Source organism: Callionymus lyra, chromosome 15, assembly GCF_982586985.1.
Source record: "Callionymus lyra chromosome 15, fCalLyr1.hap1.1, whole genome shotgun sequence".
In the NCBI taxonomy this organism is placed as follows: domain Eukaryota; kingdom Metazoa; phylum Chordata; class Actinopteri; order Syngnathiformes; family Callionymidae; genus Callionymus; species Callionymus lyra.
Genome location: NC_141832.1, coordinates 21,062,040 through 21,085,650, shown reverse-complemented (window position 1 = coordinate 21,085,650; position 23,611 = coordinate 21,062,040). Strand labels below are relative to the sequence as shown.

The 23,611-nt window shown below is 37.3% G+C and overlaps 1 protein-coding gene across 4 annotated transcripts; it reads left to right on the top strand.

Annotated features, from left to right (window-relative positions):
• Positions 1-1,661: 1,661 nt before the first annotated feature.
• LOC148065317 (uncharacterized) lies at positions 1,662-22,273 on the top strand. 4 transcript variants are annotated; one of them, XM_087809588.1, is made up of 15 exons: positions 1,662-1,780; positions 13,912-15,048; positions 15,303-15,386; positions 15,463-15,561; positions 17,263-17,372; positions 17,435-17,493; positions 17,549-17,682; positions 17,741-17,875; positions 19,078-19,126; positions 19,245-19,282; positions 19,355-19,442; positions 20,411-20,594; positions 21,439-21,471; positions 21,672-21,717; positions 22,088-22,273. In XM_087809588.1, the coding sequence occupies exons 1-15, from the start codon at positions 1,732-1,734 to the stop codon at positions 22,147-22,149; spliced, it is 2,307 nt and encodes a 768-aa protein (XP_087665714.1). In that variant the 5' UTR covers positions 1,662-1,731; the 3' UTR covers positions 22,150-22,273. The 4 variants fall into 4 exon arrangements, with proteins under 4 accessions (XP_087665714.1, XP_087665716.1, XP_087665713.1 ...); XM_087809590.1 differs by lacking the exon at positions 21,439-21,471; XM_087809587.1 differs by having other exon boundaries at positions 21,672-22,273.
• Positions 22,274-23,611: the final 1,338 nt, after the last annotated feature.

Here is a 23,611-nt window from a genome sequence, read left to right as displayed (position 1 = left end):
ACGCTGCATTTACTTAGTATTTTGAACTAAAGCTATTGTCTATTCTCGTATGATGCAGATTTCAAATATTTTCTCCATTTCCTTTTTTGTTTCTTTGACAAATTTTATTGCATACTGGTTTCTGTTTTCCTGAGGGATGGTGGGATTGGTATGATATGCCGCCTATGAAAAACTTGTCTTTCAATGTCTTTATACAAATATTTGTTGGAAACATAGTTAATCCTCCCAATCCTTAATTCACCACTAGATGGCGCTGTGTCTGGTGGTGCTAAATTGCAATAGAGGCCATCACTAAATGCAGTTTTCAATGTGAGAATGTACTTTGATCTTTTCAGCTCGGTGGTCAAAGTGGTGAGTGTGCTCTGGTCGTTTCACATTCAGTTAATAAATGACTTAATGTTTTATTTATTATATTATTAAATTGATGCTCGTCCTGCGGCCAAACCCCCGAGGTCAAGGTCTGGTTGACAATGTTCAACTAAGAACTGTTTTTTTTTTTTATCACATAGATAAGATTGAGTTGGAATTAAGGGAGAAAGGAGGAAACATTTCATCACAACAACCAATCAGATGTCAAGGTTTGATGGGCCCATATTTGGGTCAAATATCGGGTGTCTTGACTCTTGTATAGGTCATGGAACTGAACTGGTTGCTAGGTTACAGGTCGACATCAGTTATTGAAATATGTTTCCTGTATTTGGACAAGTCAGAAATTAAGTTGTAAAGCTGTGTTTGTTTGGGTTCACCGTCATCACCGTTTGATCAAGGAAGTCGATGATATGACGGGAAGAACTATTTTCACAACATCATGGTGACATTAACTAATAATGATTAATTAACAAAATGACAAAAATGTGGGATGAACGTTCGATCACAGCTATTATTTTTATTTTTTTCTTCCCTGAGATAACAAGGGTTAAAGTCACATTGTATTTACCAACTTTCAAAAATAGTTATTTGGAGGATAAGATGATATAAATACATTTGAAATGATCATGATTGAGTTATATATAAATTGTTGATTTTTCAAGAGGAGGCCATTGATGAATCAGAAAGAAAAAAGGAAAAATAGGAAGAAAAAAATTAATAAGAAATATGTTAAATATTCTAATCATTAATTAATGGAACATTTTAGCACTTAATTTAATTATTGTCCACAATTTCATATATTATTAATGATATGATACGAATATTTTGTCTAAAGATTATTAAAAAAAATAGGACTTTGTATGTTCTCCCTGTGTTGTGTGGGTTTCCTCCGGGCACTCCGGTCTCCTCCCAAAGTCTAATACTCGTTTCATAATTGTAATAGTTATATTACTTTTAGGATAGTTTCATTTAAATCGAATCATTTGGGGTTCGGTTCCAACGATAGAATTATTGCTTCATAAATCGTAGTCATTTATAGATTATTTTGTGACCGCTGTAAAGGGTTCATAAATGAATCGATAAATATTTATAAAACGTAACTTCATTAATAATCTATTTAATAATCGATGCGTTCAGCGTTTCATCAACTGACCGTAAGCGGGTGGAGTCCTCGGTAAGGATGATTGGCAGCCCATCTGGACCAATCACCGCTCGGGGTTTATTTGAGGGAGGCGGGGTCTGCGGAGGTGTCCGCTCTAGACCACCTGTGGCTCCCTTGGACTCACACACACACACACACACACGCACGCACACACACCCTCAGAGTGGACCAGACACCAGGAGACTCTCTGACCACCGAAGATGTTCCTCTGGTGTTTGTTGGCCGTTTTCTTCTTCACGGCGGGCGAAGGTGAGTTTGAGCGCCTTCAGTGAAACAAATCCTTGCTGACTCCATTTACTGTGACAACATGAGATACACAAGTGTACTACACACAGTTTGTTCAACTTTAACAAGATTTAATATCGAATTGTATAATGTCATTCAATTACACTGTTATTGTTGTTAAATATTTCTATCTACGTATGTTTGTTGTTGAAGTAATAACGTAACATAATGTAAATATTGTATTGTTGTGACATGATATTACTCTGTTATTATTCACAAAACAACGTTTTCTACCCAGAAATGAAGTTGCTCAAATATGCTATTTAAAATAAAAAATACTTCTTACCATTTTGATCTTTTTTAACAATTTGTCTACTAACATGCTCTATTATTGTTCACAAAAAAATCTCAAAAGATGCCAATAAAGTTGTACTTACAACATTAACAATACAAGTAAATCTCAGTATTCCATTAGTATTACGTTTTACTCTTATTTAAGGTCTCTGTTTGATTGAGGACATTCATTATCTGATCCTTATCTTAAATACTTCAACATATTTGTCTAACAAAATATTAACTTGAAAAATGAATTAACTTTGATTTAAAAATGAGAAAACATTGGACATTGATTAACCGTCCTGAGGGCCTCATGAAATGGAGCATTGTGTGGATTTACTTTAAACATATGACGGCTGTAAAAAAAACAATGAAAAGATAAAAAATAAATCAAACTTTCCTGCCTGAACCAAGACTCTAAATTGAGTTGTTTCCTTATTTAGATCTCTTGTTTACCATTAACCTGGTTAACATAGGATATTGCTGCTCATTTCAACATAATTATGGCGGTCATCAGTGGTTATCAGTGGTCATCAGAGATCCTCAGAGATCATCAGAGATCATCAGAGATCATCAGTGGTCACTGGATGCTGTACTAACAATCTCTCCTTATATTCCAGACTACATGTTGTAAACAGACTTGTGTGATTTGAACAATGAACGTCTTGTTTCAGTCAACGCAGGTGTTCTTTTCGTCCGATCTAGTTTCCATCAGAGAACATGATGTTGACTAAATGGTCATTTAAGAGACGTAAACCTGACTCGGCGTCAGCTGGTACTCCTCTGGCTGACGACGCTCTCGACGGAGCGCTGAAGTGAGTGTGAGTGAGCAGAGTTTATACCTCGCAGTCAGATCCATCAGTCGCCCTGCTGTTACGAGGACGCGTGTCTAAACAGTTAGCGTACATTAGACCGGAGAGTCATGTGCTGGGCTATGTCTGGAGCCCGCGGGATGGTTTGTGACTTTAGTTTTGTCATGTGTTTGGCCGAAGAGTTTTAGGGGCAACAGAGTGACGCCAGTGTGTGTGACTGAGTGAGTCTCAAGTGCATGTGAAGGGTTTGACGACCAAAGTCCAACCCTGTCCTCAGGGAGGTCCAGGAACAAGCAGTAGTTTTCATTTTACTTTTTCTTCTTTTATATTTATGTCTAACAAAAAGGTTATTATTATATTATTCTTATACTTTAAGAATGTTCTCAGTCTATACTACATATAGTAAGCTAGTAACCCTCATGTTATATTTTCATGGTGTTGTATTGTACAATACAAGTTGCGATACTGAAGAAGTAACTTTTGTAGTATTGTCCTAGTACTTGGCCCTGCCGTTGCAGAATTTACAGACCACAAGACTCTTGACGACGTCGTTACTGCTTTAAAAGGTGCTGGAGTCGACTGTATCCTCTCGTCCTCAGTCATTCGGATCTCGCAGGATTTCATTGTTCTTTTTGCTGCCGTGACTTAATAACTGCCGCCATCTAGAGGCTAGAATTGCAATAGAAAAATGCAACAAGCTCATGGAGTCTATACTACAGTAGTAACCCTCATGTTATATTTTCATTGTGTTGTATCGTGATACAAGTTGTGTTCACGATACAAGGGCAAGAATATATTGCGATACTGAAGGAGTAACTTTTGTTGTATCCTCTGAGTACTTGACACTGCTGTTGCAGAATTTACAGACCACATAACTCTTGACGACGTCGTAACTGCTTTAAAAGCTGCTGGAGTCGACTGTATCCTCTCGTCCTCAGTCATCGCAGGATTTCATTGTTCCTTTTGCTGCCGTGGACTTAATAACTGCCACCATCTAGAGGCTAGAATTGCAATAGAAAAATGACACAAACTCATGCAAATTTATGAATTGTCAATTTAAATTATATATTTTTTTTAATGGAGGGGGACAAATGGAAAAAAAATTGATCATATCAATATAGTTTTTGTAAAAATATTACTATATATCATCGTATCAACATATTCTCACGCCCCTATTTAAGATCAGGAACAGCTTGATCATTGTTGGTCATCATTGTGGACAAGAAGTTTATTAAAAATTGTTTCTGTAAAAGTTACTAAACAGTACAGCTTCCTCTTCTTCTCACTTCCGTCAGTGTAGAACATCTTCCTCATGTCTCCGCTGGACCATAACTGTTCCTCTGTGTGTCTCTTCTGCTGGATTAGACCTTCTCCACAGAGACAATCTGACTGTGTGGTTGACAAGCATGTGCCAGCCTAGCTTTAATTGGATATGATATGCGCCGGCCCGGTGAGCTCAGCTCCATCTGTTACCCTCTACTTGAGGAAGAGTCCGAGAACCCTCCCGGCCTCGAGGACTTCTTACGTCTGTGTTGTGCTGCTGAGATTAACCGGGTCACACACGGCCTGATGAGTCAACAATTCCGTGTTTGTTGGCTATGATTAGCTACGACACAAAGATACACTTTGAGTTAATTTGTAACACATTAAGAGTGATTTTCTTTTGTAATTTTGTAGTAATTCTTATCAACAGCACAGTGAATTAACTTAATTGATATGTAATTTGACCAAAAGTGTTTGAATGCGTTTCTATTGAAGTATAAAGTATGGACTCATACAAATAATTGTAAAATAATTCTGTAATAATTTTCTCTGTGTGATGTTAAGAAGTCACGTTTTCGTCCATACGTATTGTACCATGTTTTCCCGAAGTGAATTGGTCATGTGATCAGTTGTAAGGGATGCAGGAATAAGAGGTTACAAGAGTAAGTGCAGTAAGTCCCTCATAATGACCAAGTTATTACTTTATAAAGTTCTCCCCTGTCGGAAATCTTAGCAAACGAGAGGTTACGAAGGTGGAGTCCATTATGACGTAATAATGGGCTTCACTCCTCCTCCAGCCAGCTGTAATCATGCCCCGCTTTGTTTATACAACAAGTCCCTTGGAGGTGGAGACTTATGGGATTGATGATGATGCATGACAAATTCGATGTCTGACCAATCACAGCAGAGTGGGCGTGGTTATGGTAAACATGATAGTTTCTTTTTTTTTGTTTTGGTGAGGAAAGAAAGATATTTGCCAGTTGTACTTGCTAATTTGATGCTAATTGTGTTATTAGCGGCTAACAGCTAACCTTGATGGTTGACTTTTTTTTTTTTAATTTTCAACACAAAAAAAGGGAGTTGAAAGTAATATTTAAGGTTATTCTTCATCTTGATTGTCCTTACTTTTTATATCTGATCCCCTTAATGCTTTAACCCCTGTGTTATCTCAGGGTCAAGATGACCCGGAGGCCCGAAAACAAATGTGTTCGTGGTATCCCTTGTGTTATCTCGGTCAAGGTCCATGAATACATATGCAGTGGTGAAGGTCGTTCACTTTGACCTACAGACAACACAAGGGATACCAACAACACATTTGTTTTTTTTGGCCACCGGGTCACCTTGACCCTGATAGAACATGAGGGTTAATAGTGTGAGATCAGTAACTTGTATATGTTAATCAATATAAAAGTTGTTTGGCTATTCAAATATTCCAACTGTAAAGTTGAGAGTAAAAACAAATACATTTAAATATAAATATCTACTTGCTTCCAAATGTTTAACCCCAAGCATCAAATGTATTGTTTTATTCTGTTGGTTACATCACTTTGTTTACATTACACTGATGTCTGAAAAACTTATACTGATGTTTGAAGGTGTTTTTTTAAATTGGGCTCCATTGATTGTTAGGGTTTCCAAAGGGCAATAATGACGATGGAACTTCAGCCAAAAGACCAAAGAAATATGTGAGATGAAAGTCCTAGGATTTTGTTGGGGCTCAAGCCCTGAAACGACCAACCCTCGGGCCATGAACGGATCCTTGTTAGCGGTGCATGGTTCTGATTTACCCTGGGGTGTCCAGTCAGGAGGTGGGCTTTAAATACCAGGAAGTCATAAAGATATATGTGCAGAGGGAATTGTTTCGTAGTGTTTAAGGCTGACGTAGAACAGAACATCTGATGCGCCATAATTGTCCTGCTCGCCATTTGTTTGATTAGCTTATTCATGATCTATTATTCGTGTACTAAACAAACACACACACACACACACACACACACACAACTCTTAAGTTTGCTCTGCACATGGCCGGGCATCTACTAATGAGATCCTGGCTTCTGGCCTCGGGCTCTTCCTGTCTGTCGGGTCACTCCATCAGCTTCTCTGAGTGCATTTGTTGATAGTCTCCTTCTACTTGACTAGATTTGTTGAAGATAAAAAAATGTCTTGAAAAGATGTAAAAGGGAAACACAGTAGCAAGGGGCCAACACAGATGGCCCAAAAGTGTACCACCATGCAAATGAATTGTTTTCTGGTCACAAGTTGAGACCTACATGTGTCGGGTCAGGACCCTTTAAGGAGAATGACGTGCATGAAAAAAAACGTCTCACCATAACAGCAAGAGCTTAGAACTGGTTTCAACGAGATGTTTGTGTATTTGCATCTATGTATGTTCGATTGTATGCTGACGATGGTCTTCTGTATGTGTGTGTCTTCTAGCTTTAAGAGACTCTTGTGCGACTTGATTTATTATGGATGTGTTTTACCAATTTTCACTTTACTCAAAGAGTAAGATTAGAGTGACACGCTAATATCATGGGAGATCCATTTTCTTTTTCTAAATAGATGGATCAACTTTATTGATCCCTCTGGAGGTCTTCTACAGGAAATTAAGCCCCCTTTTAGGCAGTATTAATGAATAGAACATCATTTGTTTTCTTCCTGTGCGGGGTTGAGGACTACTGCGGAACATGATGATAGAATACAGATGTACTTTCAAACACCGAATGGTCTGAAATCAATGATGGTGCCATGTATTCTTCACTATTATTTATCCTCCTAGTTTGTGATGCCATTAAAGAGGAAGTGAGTTTGAAGATGAATGAAACATGGGTAATGGCTGATACATTGAAAATGAAGTGCAATTATCAAATGATAAACAAAGTAAAAAAGGTGCCACAGTCGAAGTATTCAAACGACATGTTATAAAGAAAGAAGTGTGAAAGTAATCAGAGTATAACACAGCTTAGAAAAAGAAGGTTCACAACACAGGGCGTTGAGTGGGTGGTCTGTCCACATGGTCAGACAACTTAAGCCTGAGAGGGCTGAAGTCTCAGTCTATTGGTCAGTGTGACACACTCAAGGAAAAACCATGATTCAGATTTGTGGGACCCTCATCCAAGCATAATTGTGTGTTTTTTTCTTGGTTGGAAGCAAAAGTGGCCTTGATTTCTTTTTGTTTTCGTATATTTCAAATTCCAAAATAATTGTTACTTGGTTACCTGATTAAAGATCCCATGTATTGAAGCTATTCTGAGAGCAACTGCCACATTTTCAATCCGTTTTTATTTCATAAAGAATTATCTTTTTGGTAGAATAAACAGATAATCTTGTCCTTTTATTCAAGGACAAACAGGAGGATGTTTATTGCTATTAAAATATTCTAAATCAGGTGTCAACAACGCTATTATAAAACGTTTGTATCAAACAGGTCTTGGTAATATGGCATATGAAGTCGCCCTCAGTGGCAACAAGCTTGGCGACCCATATTTTTGTACTCCAGAGAAAGAAGCCACCAACAAGTTGGAAAATGAAAATGCCACTGACGTCTTTTCTCGAAAAAACCTATTTACAATTGTTACTCTTCTTAACTTGTCTCGGTGAACCATTGAACTGTGCCCTTGACATTTCACAACAGATAAGAACAACCAAGAAACATTTTAAAATGAAAAACACATCTAAACTAAGTACTAATAAAATTCTTGAGCAAATAAGTGAAACTGAGAAGTCAGTTAAATGCATTTAATGAATGAATCCTTTGTCAGAAAATTAAGTCGAGCATTATTGTAGCTTTAATAGACGAATATGACACTTAACTCTTGGAATAATTGCTTGACACGTGGACTAAATTTATAATCTTGCATCACTTACGTGTATTACATATGTAACATCATCAGTACATCAATGCAGTCAGGACAGTTTACAACAAACTAGGGCTGAACTATATGGACAAAATTCCCTATCTCAATATTCCAACCAAATATATCAATACCGATATGATATGATACGATGTATGACTGCAGTGAAAACCAAATATTTTTCAGAAACAGGTATATTATACTACAACCAATAGGAAGTAGTATATAGTCTTCAAAAGAAAATATAACAAAGTGAGGTTTGCGACTGCTGCAGCTTCTCATGCAGGACAAGCATGACACCGAGTTATATACTTGGTTATGTAATGTTAAAATGTTGAATTTTAACATCTAGATAGAGATTTGATAATGATATATCATTGAGCCCTAAGACAAACCCTTAGTCTTAAATTTAAAGTACAATAAGGTTTTATAATTTTCAAGAAGAATATTAAGTACCATCACATTCTGGCCGTTTGTTAAGTGTGTGAAGCACGATTAAGTAAAGTGGTAGCTTAACTAATCTGAGATCCCATCTTGAGTCGTCATGAAGAACATAATGCACCTGATGACGGATCTACAGTATATGTTACTTTGCTGTATCTTGCACTGATGTTACTGTGGTGTTCAAACACCTATGATGCACAGCTGGCTTAATATGATCACTTCCTGAGCACTACAGTACAAAATCAGCAACGTTATCCAAGAGTTTCATTTGATTTGATTATTTTTGTCCCAGCAACACATTGTTTTTTTCTGACCTGATACATTTGTCTTTCGCCTCGCTAAGAGATGACTATCACACGTATCAAATCACGGCAGACACAACAGGGATTTGGTGCCAATGACCAAAAACCACTAAATATTCAGGTCACCTACAACAAAAGTGTGAGAAGTTAATAATATTATATCATTATTGTATTTATTTTTTGTAATTGCGTTGCTTGAAAACATATTGCACTCGTTTACTACACTCTATTATTTTTTGTGTATTTTATATTGGAAAAAATACTTACATTTTATGTATATTTCATTTACTGGATATTCTGTATTATTTGACCAGGATATAAACTGTCCAGTTCTCGTAGCATTAATGTGTGAACACAGAGACTTAATTAAAGGGTGTGGACCATCAAGCTTAGAGAAAGAAGAGTGTGTGTCCCCCACTGAGGGATCATCAGTTTGGATTTGATGCTGTCACAGGCAGCGGTGGTCCAGGCAGGAAGCTAGGGGAACTGGATCTGGCAGCTCCTCCATAAGCAGGTTCTTCACAGGAGAGCTTTTGTGTGTCGTGAATGGAAATCCCTTGAAGTGCCGTGATGCTCTGAAACAGGAGCATCAGCTCCAGACTCTGTGTTCAGTGTGAGTTTGAAGCGAGGTGAGACTCTGACAGCTGGAGGCAGACGTCTCCACGGCGACAGGAGCGAGCGGCGCGGCAGCTTTAAATGAGCAATAGTGTGAGGCGGAGCCGGACCGCATGAGCGGCTACTGGGATGGTTAAAGCCGGACCTTCTTATCCACCTCCTCCCGACCATATATGTGCGAGCGACCTTAGACCTACATGTGACCCCGAGTGACCCGGTCATCCCTTTTGTGTCTGTGAGGGATTATGGAGCTGTAGGTTAAATCCTCAAGGACAAGACTTGTGTTCTATTCAGGACATTCGTGTCCTACTCTGTTAAATATAACAACATTTATAGTAAACATCACAAGTTAAAAGATTCATGTATACTAGTTTACAAAGGAAAAACATTTATGCACCCTAGAGGCAAAACAAAGTATTGCAACATTCAATACATATGAATGGTAAAGACCTCTTCTGACCCAGAATTTAAAAAATAAATAAAAAGGAATGTATATGGAATAAATACATTATTAGCATCAAATTAGCCCTTTGTATATATCTGCATTATTTTCATAATTAGGAAGATCTACTGGAAAATAAATGAGGGTCTTTTATGACCCATTTTAAGTGTCACCACAAATGAGATGATCCTAATAATAAATTACAATTTATATCCTTTAAATTAATGAGGTTCATATAATGTCACTCTGATTTCAAGGACCCAATGAGACATGGGAATCCATTAAATTGGTCAATGCTGTATTTCATCTGTTAAAAGGTTTCCACACTTGGTGTCTATACTTTTTTGAGGGATAATATCCTTCTGTGGTTCAAGAAACAGATGGTTTAAGAGACACAGTATTCATAATGTCAAGTACCCCTCCAAACACAAGGAAACCATTGAATATCTGCATAAATTAGACGTCCGTAGATAAGGTTTCATGATCGATTTAGGTCTTACAGAGAGCTTAGTTTACGACCAATCCACGGGTTGCTATTGTTGAGAAGCATTACACCAGATATTGGTAATAGTAAAAGAAACCTGTGTACCAATGTTAAACAGCATATACTGTACGTAATCGTAATCAAACTTTGATAATGTACTAATGTGTTCCTCAAGTATTGTCTATTCAGGTATATAACTTTCAAACGAAAGCTAACGTTGATATGCGAAAATAATCCTGTGACTAGTCATGGAATCGATAAATTCACCAGTTATACCATCAGATCCAGCGTAATGAGGGATCTGGATCCAGTGGGTTTTTTTGTCATAGGATGTCAATGGTTGACTCTGTCAAGTCTGTGGTTCAGGTACTTAAGTACGTTGGAATCCAATCCAAGAAAAAAAGTGAAACAGGTTTACGTCATAGTAAGGAAGCTATCCTGAGACGCGTGGTTTTATTTGTTTAAAGATAATAAGGTATGTTCCGTTGAGAAAGCGGAAGAAGAAGTTAACATATTTCTGTTCATGATGCGACTGGTCTCTGGCAGTTTCCCTCTCCTCATTTCCCTAAAAGAAAAATCATGGTTCAGTTACCACCTGGGGATGTTGTACCTGTAAATGTTGATGATATCAGTTTGAATTCCTCTTTTTAAGATCTCAGATAATCAACCTACCTGCTATTTATTCCCTTTAAACAAGAAAAAAAGTCCAGACAGTAGGTTGTTCATAATAGTAGATAGTTTCATGATTTGATAAAGAAAAATTCAAATGGATAGTTTGAAACCAGGCTAGCCATTTCCTTAATGGAACAACATCCTATTAAAATGTTGTTTTAAATAAATTAAAATTATAATTAAATAAATAAATGTATATACATTTTAATTCAACAACAGCAATACGTAACAATGCTCTTCTTCACTACACAACTTTGCCAGGTTGACGCACAAGTAGCCTTTATCTTGTTTTGAAAAAGGAGGACAAGCCATGTTATATCGTCTATATGGGTATGTCACTTAATCTGGGGTATGACTTAGTCCTGGATTTTTGGCTTGACAAAAATCCTAAAATATTGAGGTCACCTACAACAAAACTGCTAGAATTTAATCAAATTAAAATCTTTGTCGATGTGCAGCTTTTGTCTGGGGTGCTCCAAACACCTCCCACCAATCCATCCATCCCAGACCAGCTGCATAGTTGAGATAGTGAAGGAATTTGACTAGAGTGCATATTTGGTGAACTAGTCTGAGTTTGAAACAGAAGCAAAAGTATGACAGAACACAGTTTCTCCTTCAACTCATCCTACAGTGCAGGTAGTGTGTGACAGTTGATACAACTCTGCTAATGAATACATTGTTGGCTGGGCCTGGTTTAAGAGGTTTTCCATTAATCTTGATCCGCAGTCTCCTAGGAAGATTAGTCCTCTGGCACTAATTCTTAATCCTAATGAGACAGTCACCAAATTTTACACGTATGTGTTGAAACAATGACCTCATGCTGTTCTGCTTTGAATAAAGATCAGCTGTTTTACAAAAGAACTGTCAGAACCCAAATCTGCATGCGCCTTCTATCACTTCCCCATATTACCCTCCTCTACTTTACATAAGCAGAACTATTTTCCTTTGATGATTGATGATTACTTAGTTTACATGTTGACATTTGAACATGTTTTTATTGGCATCCAGGTTTGTCTTTTAACAGGACTACATGTTTAAGAACAAGTGATAAAGTTCACAGGAGACTTTGAACCCAACACCTGATGCTACTTCTCTGTTTCCCACGATGTTGGTCATTGGTCATAATGTTTTACGCTGAGTAATTTGTCATCTAATGGTGTTTTTTTGCCAACTTAATCAAAACAAGTTAAATAATCGATTTTTCCTCTGAAGCAAATTACTAGATCATTGATTAAGAAAGATTATTTCTTAAAAAAAAAAAAAATCCTATAATTTTTTTAAATACTTCCATTTTTGACAAAATTCGACAAATCTGAAGTTCATTTTTTTAGCATTTGTTCAGTTTATTCCATACAAACAATCTTACTCGTGTGTATCTCGTTTTTTATAAATATCATCTGATGCCTTTTTAACCATTTAAAATATCATCAATAACAATGAGGTCAACGGGACAGTGCTATAGGTGGCAGTAGAGTTCCAGAACTCACTTGTCCAACACAGACGGAAGGCGTCAACAACAAGTTCCGAACCCGAGCGCCAGGCAAAAAAATACATATTTCATAAAACAAACACTATAAATAAAATATTCCTGAATGCAGCAGAAGTATTTTGAATACTATATATTTTTTAAATTGTGCTTTTTCAGTAGCTATCTCATGATCTCACTTATTTGAATTTAACTGAGACACAGTAGTGGAATTAAATACATTCATAAAAAATGACAGTTTATTCTTACAATCTCTTTCATCGTTTGTGTCCTGACTTTAAGAATCACTTGTGGTGGCCATTATGGACGTGAATCTTTGGGTGTCTCGTGGTTGGAATCTGATTCTTTAGGTCAAGAACTTGAATAATTTTAAACCGATTTTAGATGGATATCTTTGGGTTTTACGCAAAACCACTGTCAAGCTGGTACGGTTGAAAAAGGTGCTTAATCGGTTTTTGATTTTTATATAGAAAGATATTTATAGAGAAACCATTTAGAGGAGACGCATCACTGGGGAGGAGATGTAGCGAACAGAGTCTTTAAGGCTGATATCCTACAGTGAGCAACTCTTCAGGTCACATTCTTACTTCCTGTGTTCACCTATAAATGCTGAGCCATGAGAGAATATATGTTTTATTAGGAACAGCTTGCAACTCAGAACTTATGTAGAGGTTCAAGACTTTCTTAAGGAAATATGTCAAGGATCATTTGCCTTCACTCCATCATACAATCTTATCTTTTGGGATAATAGTTGAGTGACAAAAAAAAATTGAATTTCTCAGTTGTATAACAATGTCAAATACACACACAAGCTACAATTCTAGGGCTTTGTTCCTTTTAATATTTTGACATTATTATTTCCTCATTCCTCATCCAATGGTAAGTTTAATTGTAAACACTCACAAGTACTTAAGATTAATGAACAATGCTCTTCACTATTACATGTCTTTCTTTTGAAGTTTCTATCTGGATTTATCAAACATTTGTACAATGACGAAAATAACAGAAATGGAAACAATGTTCTGATCGCAGGGAAGGCCAGGCACAATATACAGTATATATATACTAGAAATCAAGTGAACTGAGTTGTTTAAAGCCCCGATTCATTATATATATATATATATATATATATATATATATATATATATATATATAAACAACTCAGTTCACTTGATTTCTAGACTTTTAAGTGCTAAATCACAGCAGAAGTTAACTTAACATATCTGCACTATAGGATAGAAAAATGACCAATTTTTGTTAACTATCGTCACCCAAAAATATATATTAATAACGATCTTCTACCTTAAATCAATGTGCCTGAAAACTACATTTCAGGGGGTCACAAAACTTTTTCCTGAATATCCTAACATTTCAGTTTTCGTCTTTCAGGTAAAGATTTAGAGTTTCAAGCAATATTACAGTGTTTTGTTTTGCTCATTTTCTAGGAACGACAACAGAAAACCAAACAGATTCCACCACAAACTTTGAGGGAACCGTTACTGTAAACTATTACACAACCCAAACACCAAGAGTGACTGATAGCGATAGCATGACGACACACTCGCCCTCGTCAACTGGCAGACTTTCAGAACCTACTTCAGAGACAGCCGAAGGAACAACCGTCTCCAGGATGACAACAGCCGGAGTCAGCGGAACCACACCTGAGAACAGTGACTTCAACACAACCGGACGCACAACAAGTGGAGAAACCCTGATCACAATGACGGAGACAGTGGAACCACACAGCAGCAGCACTAGTGAGAGTCCAACTGAGTCCAACAAAGTAACTAGTAATGCTGGGACAAATAACAACACAACTCCGACCAGCAGCAACACACAAGCGACATCAGAGACAACACTGTTAGACCCGGACACAACGAGGATCCCAACCACCTCGCAGATCAGCCAGAATGGAACCACTCAGAACCAGGAGTTCACAAGTGCACGCACTGACATGACTCGGCTCAAGACGACAGCCTTTAAGTCTACGAGAGTGACGACCAACACAAGACTGAGCCCGACGACTTCTCAGGGCAACAGTGACACAACCACCATTGCATCTACTACTGAGCGCAACAATGTCACAATTACAGCAACTACGGTGGAGTACATTGACACAAGTACAATCACGCCTACAACAGGCTACAACAGCAACCCAACTGCGATCACAGCAACAACAGGAAATGACAGCAACACAACTGCGATCACAGCAACGACAGGAAACGACAGCAACACAACTGCAATCACAGCAACGACAGGAAATGACAGCAACACAACTGCGATCACAGCAACAACAATTACAGCAACTACTGTGGACTACAATGACGACACCACACTCACACCTACAACCAAGCACAACGATAACACAACCCCCTACAGAGATACTACCGCCCCTACCAGCAATGCCATCACTGCAGTTGGAGCAACATCTCCACCGAATAACACAACCTTCATGACAGAAACCACTTATATTAACGACATATCTACAGCAACAATGCTCACGTCCACCATCGCTTCAACCACCTCAATGATCCACAGTCAACCAGCAACCACCGCCATGTCACCAACATCAACCTTTCCAGGTAAGACTTCTCACCCGTGAAGAAGAACATTCTTGATCTACTGTGTAGAGACTTTGGTCAACTTGGACTTAGCTATTGGTGTGTGATGGTGGATTTATCATTTTCATTCAGGTGTGAGACTTTACTACGAATATATATATATTAAATTCTCCAAAACTACTTCGATGTTAGATGTTCAGTTATGTGAAGCCTGACATCTAAAATCGTTCTTTCTTAACTACTGTATTTTTTATTATTTTTCATTGTTTCAACAGGATCTGCCACCACTACACCCAACCCCAGTGATTCACCAACCACCAGCAGCGAAGCAGCATCAACCACTCAAAGAACAGTCATATGTTTGTATAGATCAGCAGCTCAAAACATATTTTCCTCATCCTTACAATTCCTTTTTTATCTTCATCTCGCCAACAGTTTGTGCCTCAAGGTCGTGTCCCCTGAAATCCGTCTGCTTGAACGGGACCTGCCAATGTGTGTCTGGTAGTTTTCTGCTTGACGGCCAGTGTGTACAAGGTGAGCTCGTGGAAACACTCAAAAACTCAAACATGAATTCAAGATTGACAAACAAAACCATGAGGCTCAACAATAATAAGAACTGGCCAGACAATTTGTATGTGTATGTGAGTCTTTCATTGCTAGTGGTATTGGTTTTCTTTTTTTTTTACAATGTATTGTATAAATTATGATTTTTATATATGTTATGAACTTTGACAAGAGGGGTTATGTTGTTGTATGTTTTTGCCACTCTGTTAGACAGTTTTTAACATATTTGTAACGTTTAGTTATTTTGCTCTGAATATAAAAATTAAAGAATGAGTAAGTTAGTAAGTAATCATTATTTGTAAAGCATTTGTAAGATGTTTCTTGAAGGAGTCAGTAGATCATCAAACACAGAGGGAGAGGAAGATCTTTCCAAAGCTTAGGAGCAACAGTCTGGAAGGATTTCTCTCCTCTGGTCCTGAACCGTGTTCAGGAACCATCAGTAGATTCTGATCCACAGACCTCAGAGCCCAAGCTGGGGTGTAAGGCTGGATCAGATCACTGATGTAAGGAGGAGTCTGACCATGAATAGATATGAAAGTAAGAACCAGAATTTTAAAGTTGATCCTGAAAGAAACTGGCAGCCAGTGAAGAGTTTTAAGGACCGGAGAAATGTGAGTTCTTCTACTAGAGCGGGTCAGAATTCTTGCTGCAGAGTTTTGTATCAACTGCAGGCGAGGCAGATCCTTCTTGTTAAGACATGAAAATAAACTGTTACAATAGTCTAGAGAAGACACAAATGCTCGGATTATAATCTCCAGATCATGTTGTGACAACATTTTCCTGAGTTTAGAGATTTTTCTCAGTTGAAGGAAACTTTCTGGTCAGTTTTTTGCAGTGTTGAACTATAGATAATAAATAGACTAAAATAAAGGAGAAGACTTTTTTTATTTGGATGGCTTTTAACTTTTCCTACGTGTGTTCTCAGCTACATACAAAAATATTAACAAAAAAAACCTGACTTGAGAAAACACAGAATAAAACAAACCTTCATGTGTCTGCCATTAAAGAATGTAAGTAAGTAAGTAAGTAAGTAATTTTTATTTATATAGCGCATTTCCAGGCGGTGGTGGTCCTTCAAAATTGTTTTAGGGTTCCTAGATAAGACTTATGTATTTTATACGTATAAATGCTATGCTAATAAAATAGCTCAGAATTTCAATTGTTACCATTATTGGTTATTACATGTTTATTATGGCATATTTGTTTGCTTTTTTGCCAGATGGATTTTCATGTTGTTACTGTTTTTTTTTTTATTATTGTCGCTTTCTTTCATCATCTGTATATTTCTGTTTTTTTATATTTAGTTTAGTTGTGTTTGTGTTTAATTTCTTCAATGTTATTCTGTTCACAAGTCTTTTCAATTTGCTTTAACAAGCTCATGACTGAGCACTAAAATAAAACAATTGCGAAACAGAGCATTTAGGACATTGAGGTCACGCAGTTCTTGCATGAACATTCCTGACATCCTAGAAATAACTCCAATAACTTCAATATCTGGTGGGTGACAACATAGTCTGTGATAGATTAAAAATGTCAGCATTTATTTGACAACCTTGAGTCTGAATTGAAGCGTATCAGACACGACGACAACAAGATTCCTGAAGTATCTAGGAACGTTTTTTGAAAAAAATATATTTAGTTTAAATCCAATGCCGTGTGCTTCTCTTTTAGCTCAAGTGTTTCCTGGTCAGCTTCACCTCACCTCTTTGACCTTTGATGAAGAAATGCTGAACAGATCATCGAAGGTTTTCCAGAAGACGGCAGCAAACATCTCAGCAGAGGTAGAACCTAGAGAGACGCAGACGTTCCACAGACTTGTTTAACCTCAGGTTTGACTCTGCAGCTCCGAGAGGCTCTTGAGGACCTGACGGGGTACATTAGAACTGACGTCGCTCAACTCCGGTGAGTATTTGCTCTTGATTTAAACTTCCTCAAACATTAACTGTGTCGCCTCCAGACCAGGGAGTGTGCTCGCAACCGTCAACAACATCTTCCAGAACTCAAACGCGTCTGAAGAGTCCGTGGATAAGAAAATAAAAGCAGCTATTATTGGAAGTCAAGACGGACTGTTGGCTGGAGCTGAATATACTGGTGAGTAACAGAACCAACATTCTGACTTGGATTGTCGTCTCACCTTGTCTATGTCCAGCTGTGAAGCTGTGTGAGCAGGAACCTCTGCCCTGTAACAACGACACCACCAGCTGCATGCAGAGAAACGGATTTGCTTCTTGCACCTGTAGGAACGGCTACATCTCCAACTTCTACTCCAACACCAGCTGCACAGGTGAGCATTTGCTTCTTGCATCTGGCTGTGTTTGCATTTAGTTGTTTTACGTTTTGATAAAAGATTGATTCTTATTCATTGTTGTGTCAAGTTTTAAGGTTGCAGTCAAACAGTTTTTCTCGTGGTTATGTTTATGTTGAGAAATGGGTTGTTCATGCGTTTAATTGGTGGATTTTAATTCATTTCAAAATCAGAATCAGAAAACTTTGCCACAAAGATAGACTTTGAAATGAGAATATATGAATAAATCATTTCAAAATAAAACGAGATACAAAACCATAAATGGCATATATCCATAAATAATTAATACAAAATACAAAACATACCTTACATTTAATTCAACAATATTCATGTTTCGGGAAGAAGACATACATTAGTTGTGGTAAAAAATGTGATTTCAAAATTATAATTACATACATAAAAACAATAAACCATACAAGATAAAATGACAAAGTTAAAATGACTACAAAAAAATACTAAAGAAAAGAAGCTTGTCCGGGAAACCTTTATATTGATAACAAGATTATCCATGTTGACATAAAACAGAAAGTCAAACATTTTCCATATCTTACACAAATCTATCCAGTTTACTTTTAATACATAAGCTAATTTCCCTCCGAGGCCACGTAGAAAACCTAAGACACATTCTTCAAATTCATTTGTATCTGGTAAATGTAGGCGAGACTCCACTGGATACATTTTGTGTTTTATTTCATGGTGTTGCAGAGAATCATCCACATGAACGTTCTTGGTCTCAGGATCTTCTCAGTGGCTGAAACTGAACCGAAAGTTCTGGTTTCTGTGTCTCCACGACAACAGGCATAAACAAATTATCAGCTTTCGTTTAAATCTTATTGAAGCCAATCAATCAATCAATTAATGAATTAATTAATTGGCTGACATGCTTGTCGGCCGCTCAACCAAAACTTGGCGATCCCGTGTTGAATGTTCGAGTAAACACGTCGGGTTTCCTATGAAGGTCATCATCAAATCTTAACTTTTGTATGAGAAAGAAAGTCCAAGAGAGGTATTTTAAACAAGCTCCAACCACACTGACCCACTTTGGTTTGAGGAAAAACAGTGAAAACAGAAGGCCTCAGGTCAACCTTCAACCTGAACATCATATATCTGTCTTTGCACTGAGGTTGTTTCCCTGGAGGCAAACTGCTTCTAAGTGTGCGTCTGTACCTTTCTCTGTGCAGCTTGTCCAAGCGGGCAGAAGGCTGTGAAACAGATGAACAAGTGTGAAGCGTAAGTGAAACTATTTGACATATTTTATCATTTGAATCAAAGTATTGATAGAAGTTTATAAGTCAAATATTTGACTTCAATCCTGTTTTGTTTTTTCATATAAACATGTTTGTTTTAGGTGTCCCTTTGGATTTGCTGGTTTCAACTGTGATGACAGTGAGTAAAACTTTATTGATGAGCAAATCCTCATAGCCGTGAATGTAACTATTCCCATGTGTGTGTCGACAGCTTCTCTGATGGCTGTGGTGGTGGTCTCCTGCGTCCTGGGTTCAGTTCTCCTCATCTTGATTCTAGCTCTGATCGTTTATTGCTGCAGGTGATTACAAATAAGATTTATATTTCTTTACAAATTATTTTTATTTATTACCTGTTTTAAGCCTGTTTGCGATGAGTTTTATGTGAGTAAGGACGCCATCTGGTGGAACAAAACTGCAACTGCCTAGTGATAATTTCACATTTTTATCTTTTTAAAATTAAGCTTGAAATGAAAGATTTTTGAAACATTTATAAACACAAAAATCAACTGAGTATATTATTTTATTTGGTAAAAATAATAAACCAATTACCGTTAGGGGGCGCCACGTCCTTTAGCGTGATTATGAGTAACAAAAGAAGGATTTTTAAGAAAAGACTGCTATAGCTATAATCGTGTACAACAGGAATATTCAATCACAAATCCAGTCTTAAAAGCAGGATTTATATGACAACTTTTAAAACAACAGAATTCAATGTAATGAAAATGTAATTTGAATACATTTGGTCAAACACAAGTATAAAAAGTGAACATTTAACACTTGGTTTGGTGATTTGATTTGGAGGGAAAAAGTACCTTTCAGTCCGGGCATAGTTAAACCGACTTTTTTAAGAGACATTTTGTGGTTCAGGGTTCAGAAAAACAGGATTTAAAAACCTTTTCGCACCATTACATTAGGATACAACACAGAGTGTTGCATTCATGGTTTTAACTACTGTAGGAATTTTTTGTAGAAATATCTTTAGGTCCGCTGAGAGATTTTACCCGGTTTCCTTTGCATTGCATTATATGTCATGTTATATTATGAAAAATTGTAATATTTTATTAATTTTATAAGTAATTTTTACGTTTTTATAAATAATTTAAAAAAAGAGTAGCAGGAAGTAGCTTGGACAGATTCCCCAAATCCCCCTCAGCCAATCAGGATGTTTTTGTCGACAGACCAGGAAGTAGAATTTACAAAAATTACACTTGACAAAATAAAATTGTTGTTTCGAGGATAGTTTAAGTCTCTTTTGTTCAATCATCAGGTCAGGCTCTGGCAACAAAGCGGACATCGTACTCAGCCCGTATCCCTCAGGGAACATAAACCAGCAGTGGCCCAGCGGGGTGACCCCTATACCCCGAGCTACAACCAAGTGGGATGGAGCTGCGTCGATCGAGATGACCGAAGGAGGCAGCGCCCTAGTGGACAAGAAGCAGACCAACGGACTGGTGAGTAAACGCACATCCTTCATATAAATGGTGTATTGTTGAGAGAACTCATAGTGAAAAACTGACAAAAAAAGCCATTTCAATGAGAAGATGCACGTTAAGACTTCTCTTGCACTCATGTTGCCTTGCTTCATGCTCGCATCGTACTCACTGCACACTTGACCAGCCTGTTGTTCGCTCTTCAAAACGTTCTAACATGTTTGTATCGTGTGCTGACTGTTGTGTCCGACCCACTCATGTAGAATGTGATCGACTGCTCTACAACATCTTCAAATGTATACAACCAAAAGAAGGAAATGTAAACTGACCGAATGAGCGGATGACACTACACAAAACAAGGATATAGAAACCAAAATGTGCAAATACACAGATGAAATAATAAAAGGTTGAAATGGTCCAAATATCAATTATTCAATAAATAAAATAAAGGAGGAGGTGGCTGAAAAAGTAACAAAAAGTGAGTAGAGAAATCACAAAGCCATTGGGTATTGGATAATTACCCAGTAGGGGAACGAGGAAGTGTCAGGTAAAAGTTTAACAGGCTAAACTGTTAGACGAGCTGACGCTGGTCTTTGGAAAGTGCAGCGTTTATTAGAAGGTCCGACTACACAATGTCTGTCACTACCCAGAAAGCTGCTGGCAAACAAGGGGAAACGAGGAGACGAACAGGAAATGTCTGTTGAAATTAAGACTAAACCGGCAGCAATCGTAACACTATTGATCAAACAATTATATACAACATACAATCTGTGTGTGAGTACCACTCTGGAATCTCCACCAGTGTGTAACACTCTCCACTGTCCCACTGTCCTTGCTCTGCCTGACTCCCAGTGTGTTGCTTTAGGGGTTTCTTCCGAAGCTTAAAGGATTGAAGAAGGTAAGGCTTTGCTTCGAGATTCCTTTTTGTCCCCCTCCATAATGGCCTGGTGTTGATCTAGAGTTCCCTAAGAGATACAATTGGGTGAAGGGTTTGTCCGGGTGAGGGGAAATAATTGCGAAATTTAAAATCCTTAAAATTCGTGCACTTGTCAGCTGACTGAACTGAAAACCGACACTAACTTTGTGTTTACTTCACAGTCAGGCTCATATGACCTCAATGCAGAGAAGATGAAGACCTTCAAAGGTAAAAATACTTCCCGGTATTCCTACCTGGTACAGGGCCACGAGAATCCTTACTTCCTCCCAGGAGAAGAGAGGAAGGAGTGAAGGCAGCGGCTCCACTGCATCAAAGTATTCTGGATGTTGTACAATAAGACAATCATGAGGGCACTTTGCCGGATTCTGATCCTTGAGGTCATTTCATTTTTTAATCAAAAAAAACAAATAAACAAAATCGTTTTTAATGACGGATTATAGCCAGCAGGTGTCACTGGTGCTGCAGATAAGCTCCATTATTTAAGTTGCTTTTTTTATCTTTGCTTACGATTGACGGTGATTTTTGCAAAATTTCAATAAACACGTGCTTTTTATGAAGTCAAATATTATCCAAACAGGGACTGGATTCCCGGTGGAGGGTTCCGAACTCACTGGTTTCAGAACGCTGAGCTGGTGGTAAAGTCCTGGACGTGCCAATCATTGCTTGTACATATGTTCATGAGAAAGTGCACTATTTTATAAAGATGTTTGCAAATATTGAAAGATGCTGTTAGCATGTGTGGGAATAAATGAACAAAAATGAGCTTGTTTGTTTGTTTCATTCACGCTTGTTACCTTTAGAACAATCGACCCTTATTATCTTGAGTGTGTTATTTACTTTATTTTAGGGTTATCCATGCAATAATGTCAAGATTAATCCAACAACTGTTTAAGGAATTATATCTCAAAAGGAATATGAAATTATGACAATGCAGAAAAGTAATTAATCTTAGTTAAAAATCAATAAAAATAATGACTGAATGAATACATTTTATTCAAAAAATGTTTAAAATATGTAGCTATTTATACATAAAAAAAATAAAATAAAAAAAAACGAACATAGTATGGGAAGTAGGAAGAATAAAAAACACGATTTTAAATATTTTTTAGTTTGTTGAATAATATTGCCAAATATTGCTACAAACATATCCGTATAAATGAGTGTGAGTTTTATAAACATCCAAAGAAAGCTAGCATTTATTATTCAATATTAAAATAAATAATAATCCCTTTTTTTCTCCTGTGAAATTTAGTTTAACATAACATTTTAGGATGACATGACATGAAGAAAACAGTACAAACAGAAGCTGAAAAGTGTCTTTTATACTGACATTTTAATCTTTTCATGAATACGTTTCTAAATTTGGCACTCTCTCGTTTACATTTTATCAAATATGGCTCCCTTTTGTTGGATTATAACCTTGAATATAACAGAACTTTACAAGATGCCAAGTCTTAAAAAGAATCAAAAAAGGTTCACGGAACAAGTTGTTCTGACAACTTGAACACCAGTTCCCTATAGGAACTCACAGCAATGTCTCCGAGCAAGAGCAGCTCTCCGCTCTAAATAGTTAATGTGCTGCTCAGATCTGCCGTAAGTGCTCACCAGCCTTGGCATCTGTTGACTCCGCTTTCCAGCTGTGAACTCTTCCTATTGGCCACTCACTGATGCGGAAATCTGGGCTGCTTCCATGGAAGATCGGTCGTCACCAGGGAGCAACTGATAACCACTTGTTCAAGAGTCGCCCGGAGAACAAACTCAATGAATGAATCCATCACTGGAAATGAGTGATGGTGTGAGCGGTGATATTGTCCTTAGATTAAAATAATATTTCTCTTCTTTTCTCTGCAATATTTTATAGATCATGGGTTGTAATTTAATTTCCTCAGGGGCCACATTATATACTATGATGTTGTGAGGGGCCATCAACACAAAAGAAAAGCACAAAAAATTAAATAAAGGGAAAAAAGAAGAACAATAATAAACTAAAATATGCCAGTACAACATTTATAAACGATAATTTCTTTCTAAACATGATCTCAATTTTTCACTGAACTTATTTTGAGCGGGAAGAAATATTCACCAAAAGGACAAAAAAAAG

Bases quoted from the DNA above. Each gene is read 5' to 3' on its own strand.
- LOC148065317 (XM_087809587.1), top strand. From the start codon at position 1,732: ATGTTCCTCTGGTGTTTGTTGGCCGTTTTCTTCTTCACGGCGGGCGAA. The intron at 1,781-13,911 runs GTGAGTTTGAGC...CTCATTTTCTAG, and splicing joins CTTCTTCACGGCGGGCGAAG to GAACGACAACAGAAAACCAA. The intron at 20,595-21,438 runs GTGAGTAAACGC...GTGTTGCTTTAG, and splicing joins AGAAGCAGACCAACGGACTG to GGGTTTCTTCCGAAGCTTAA.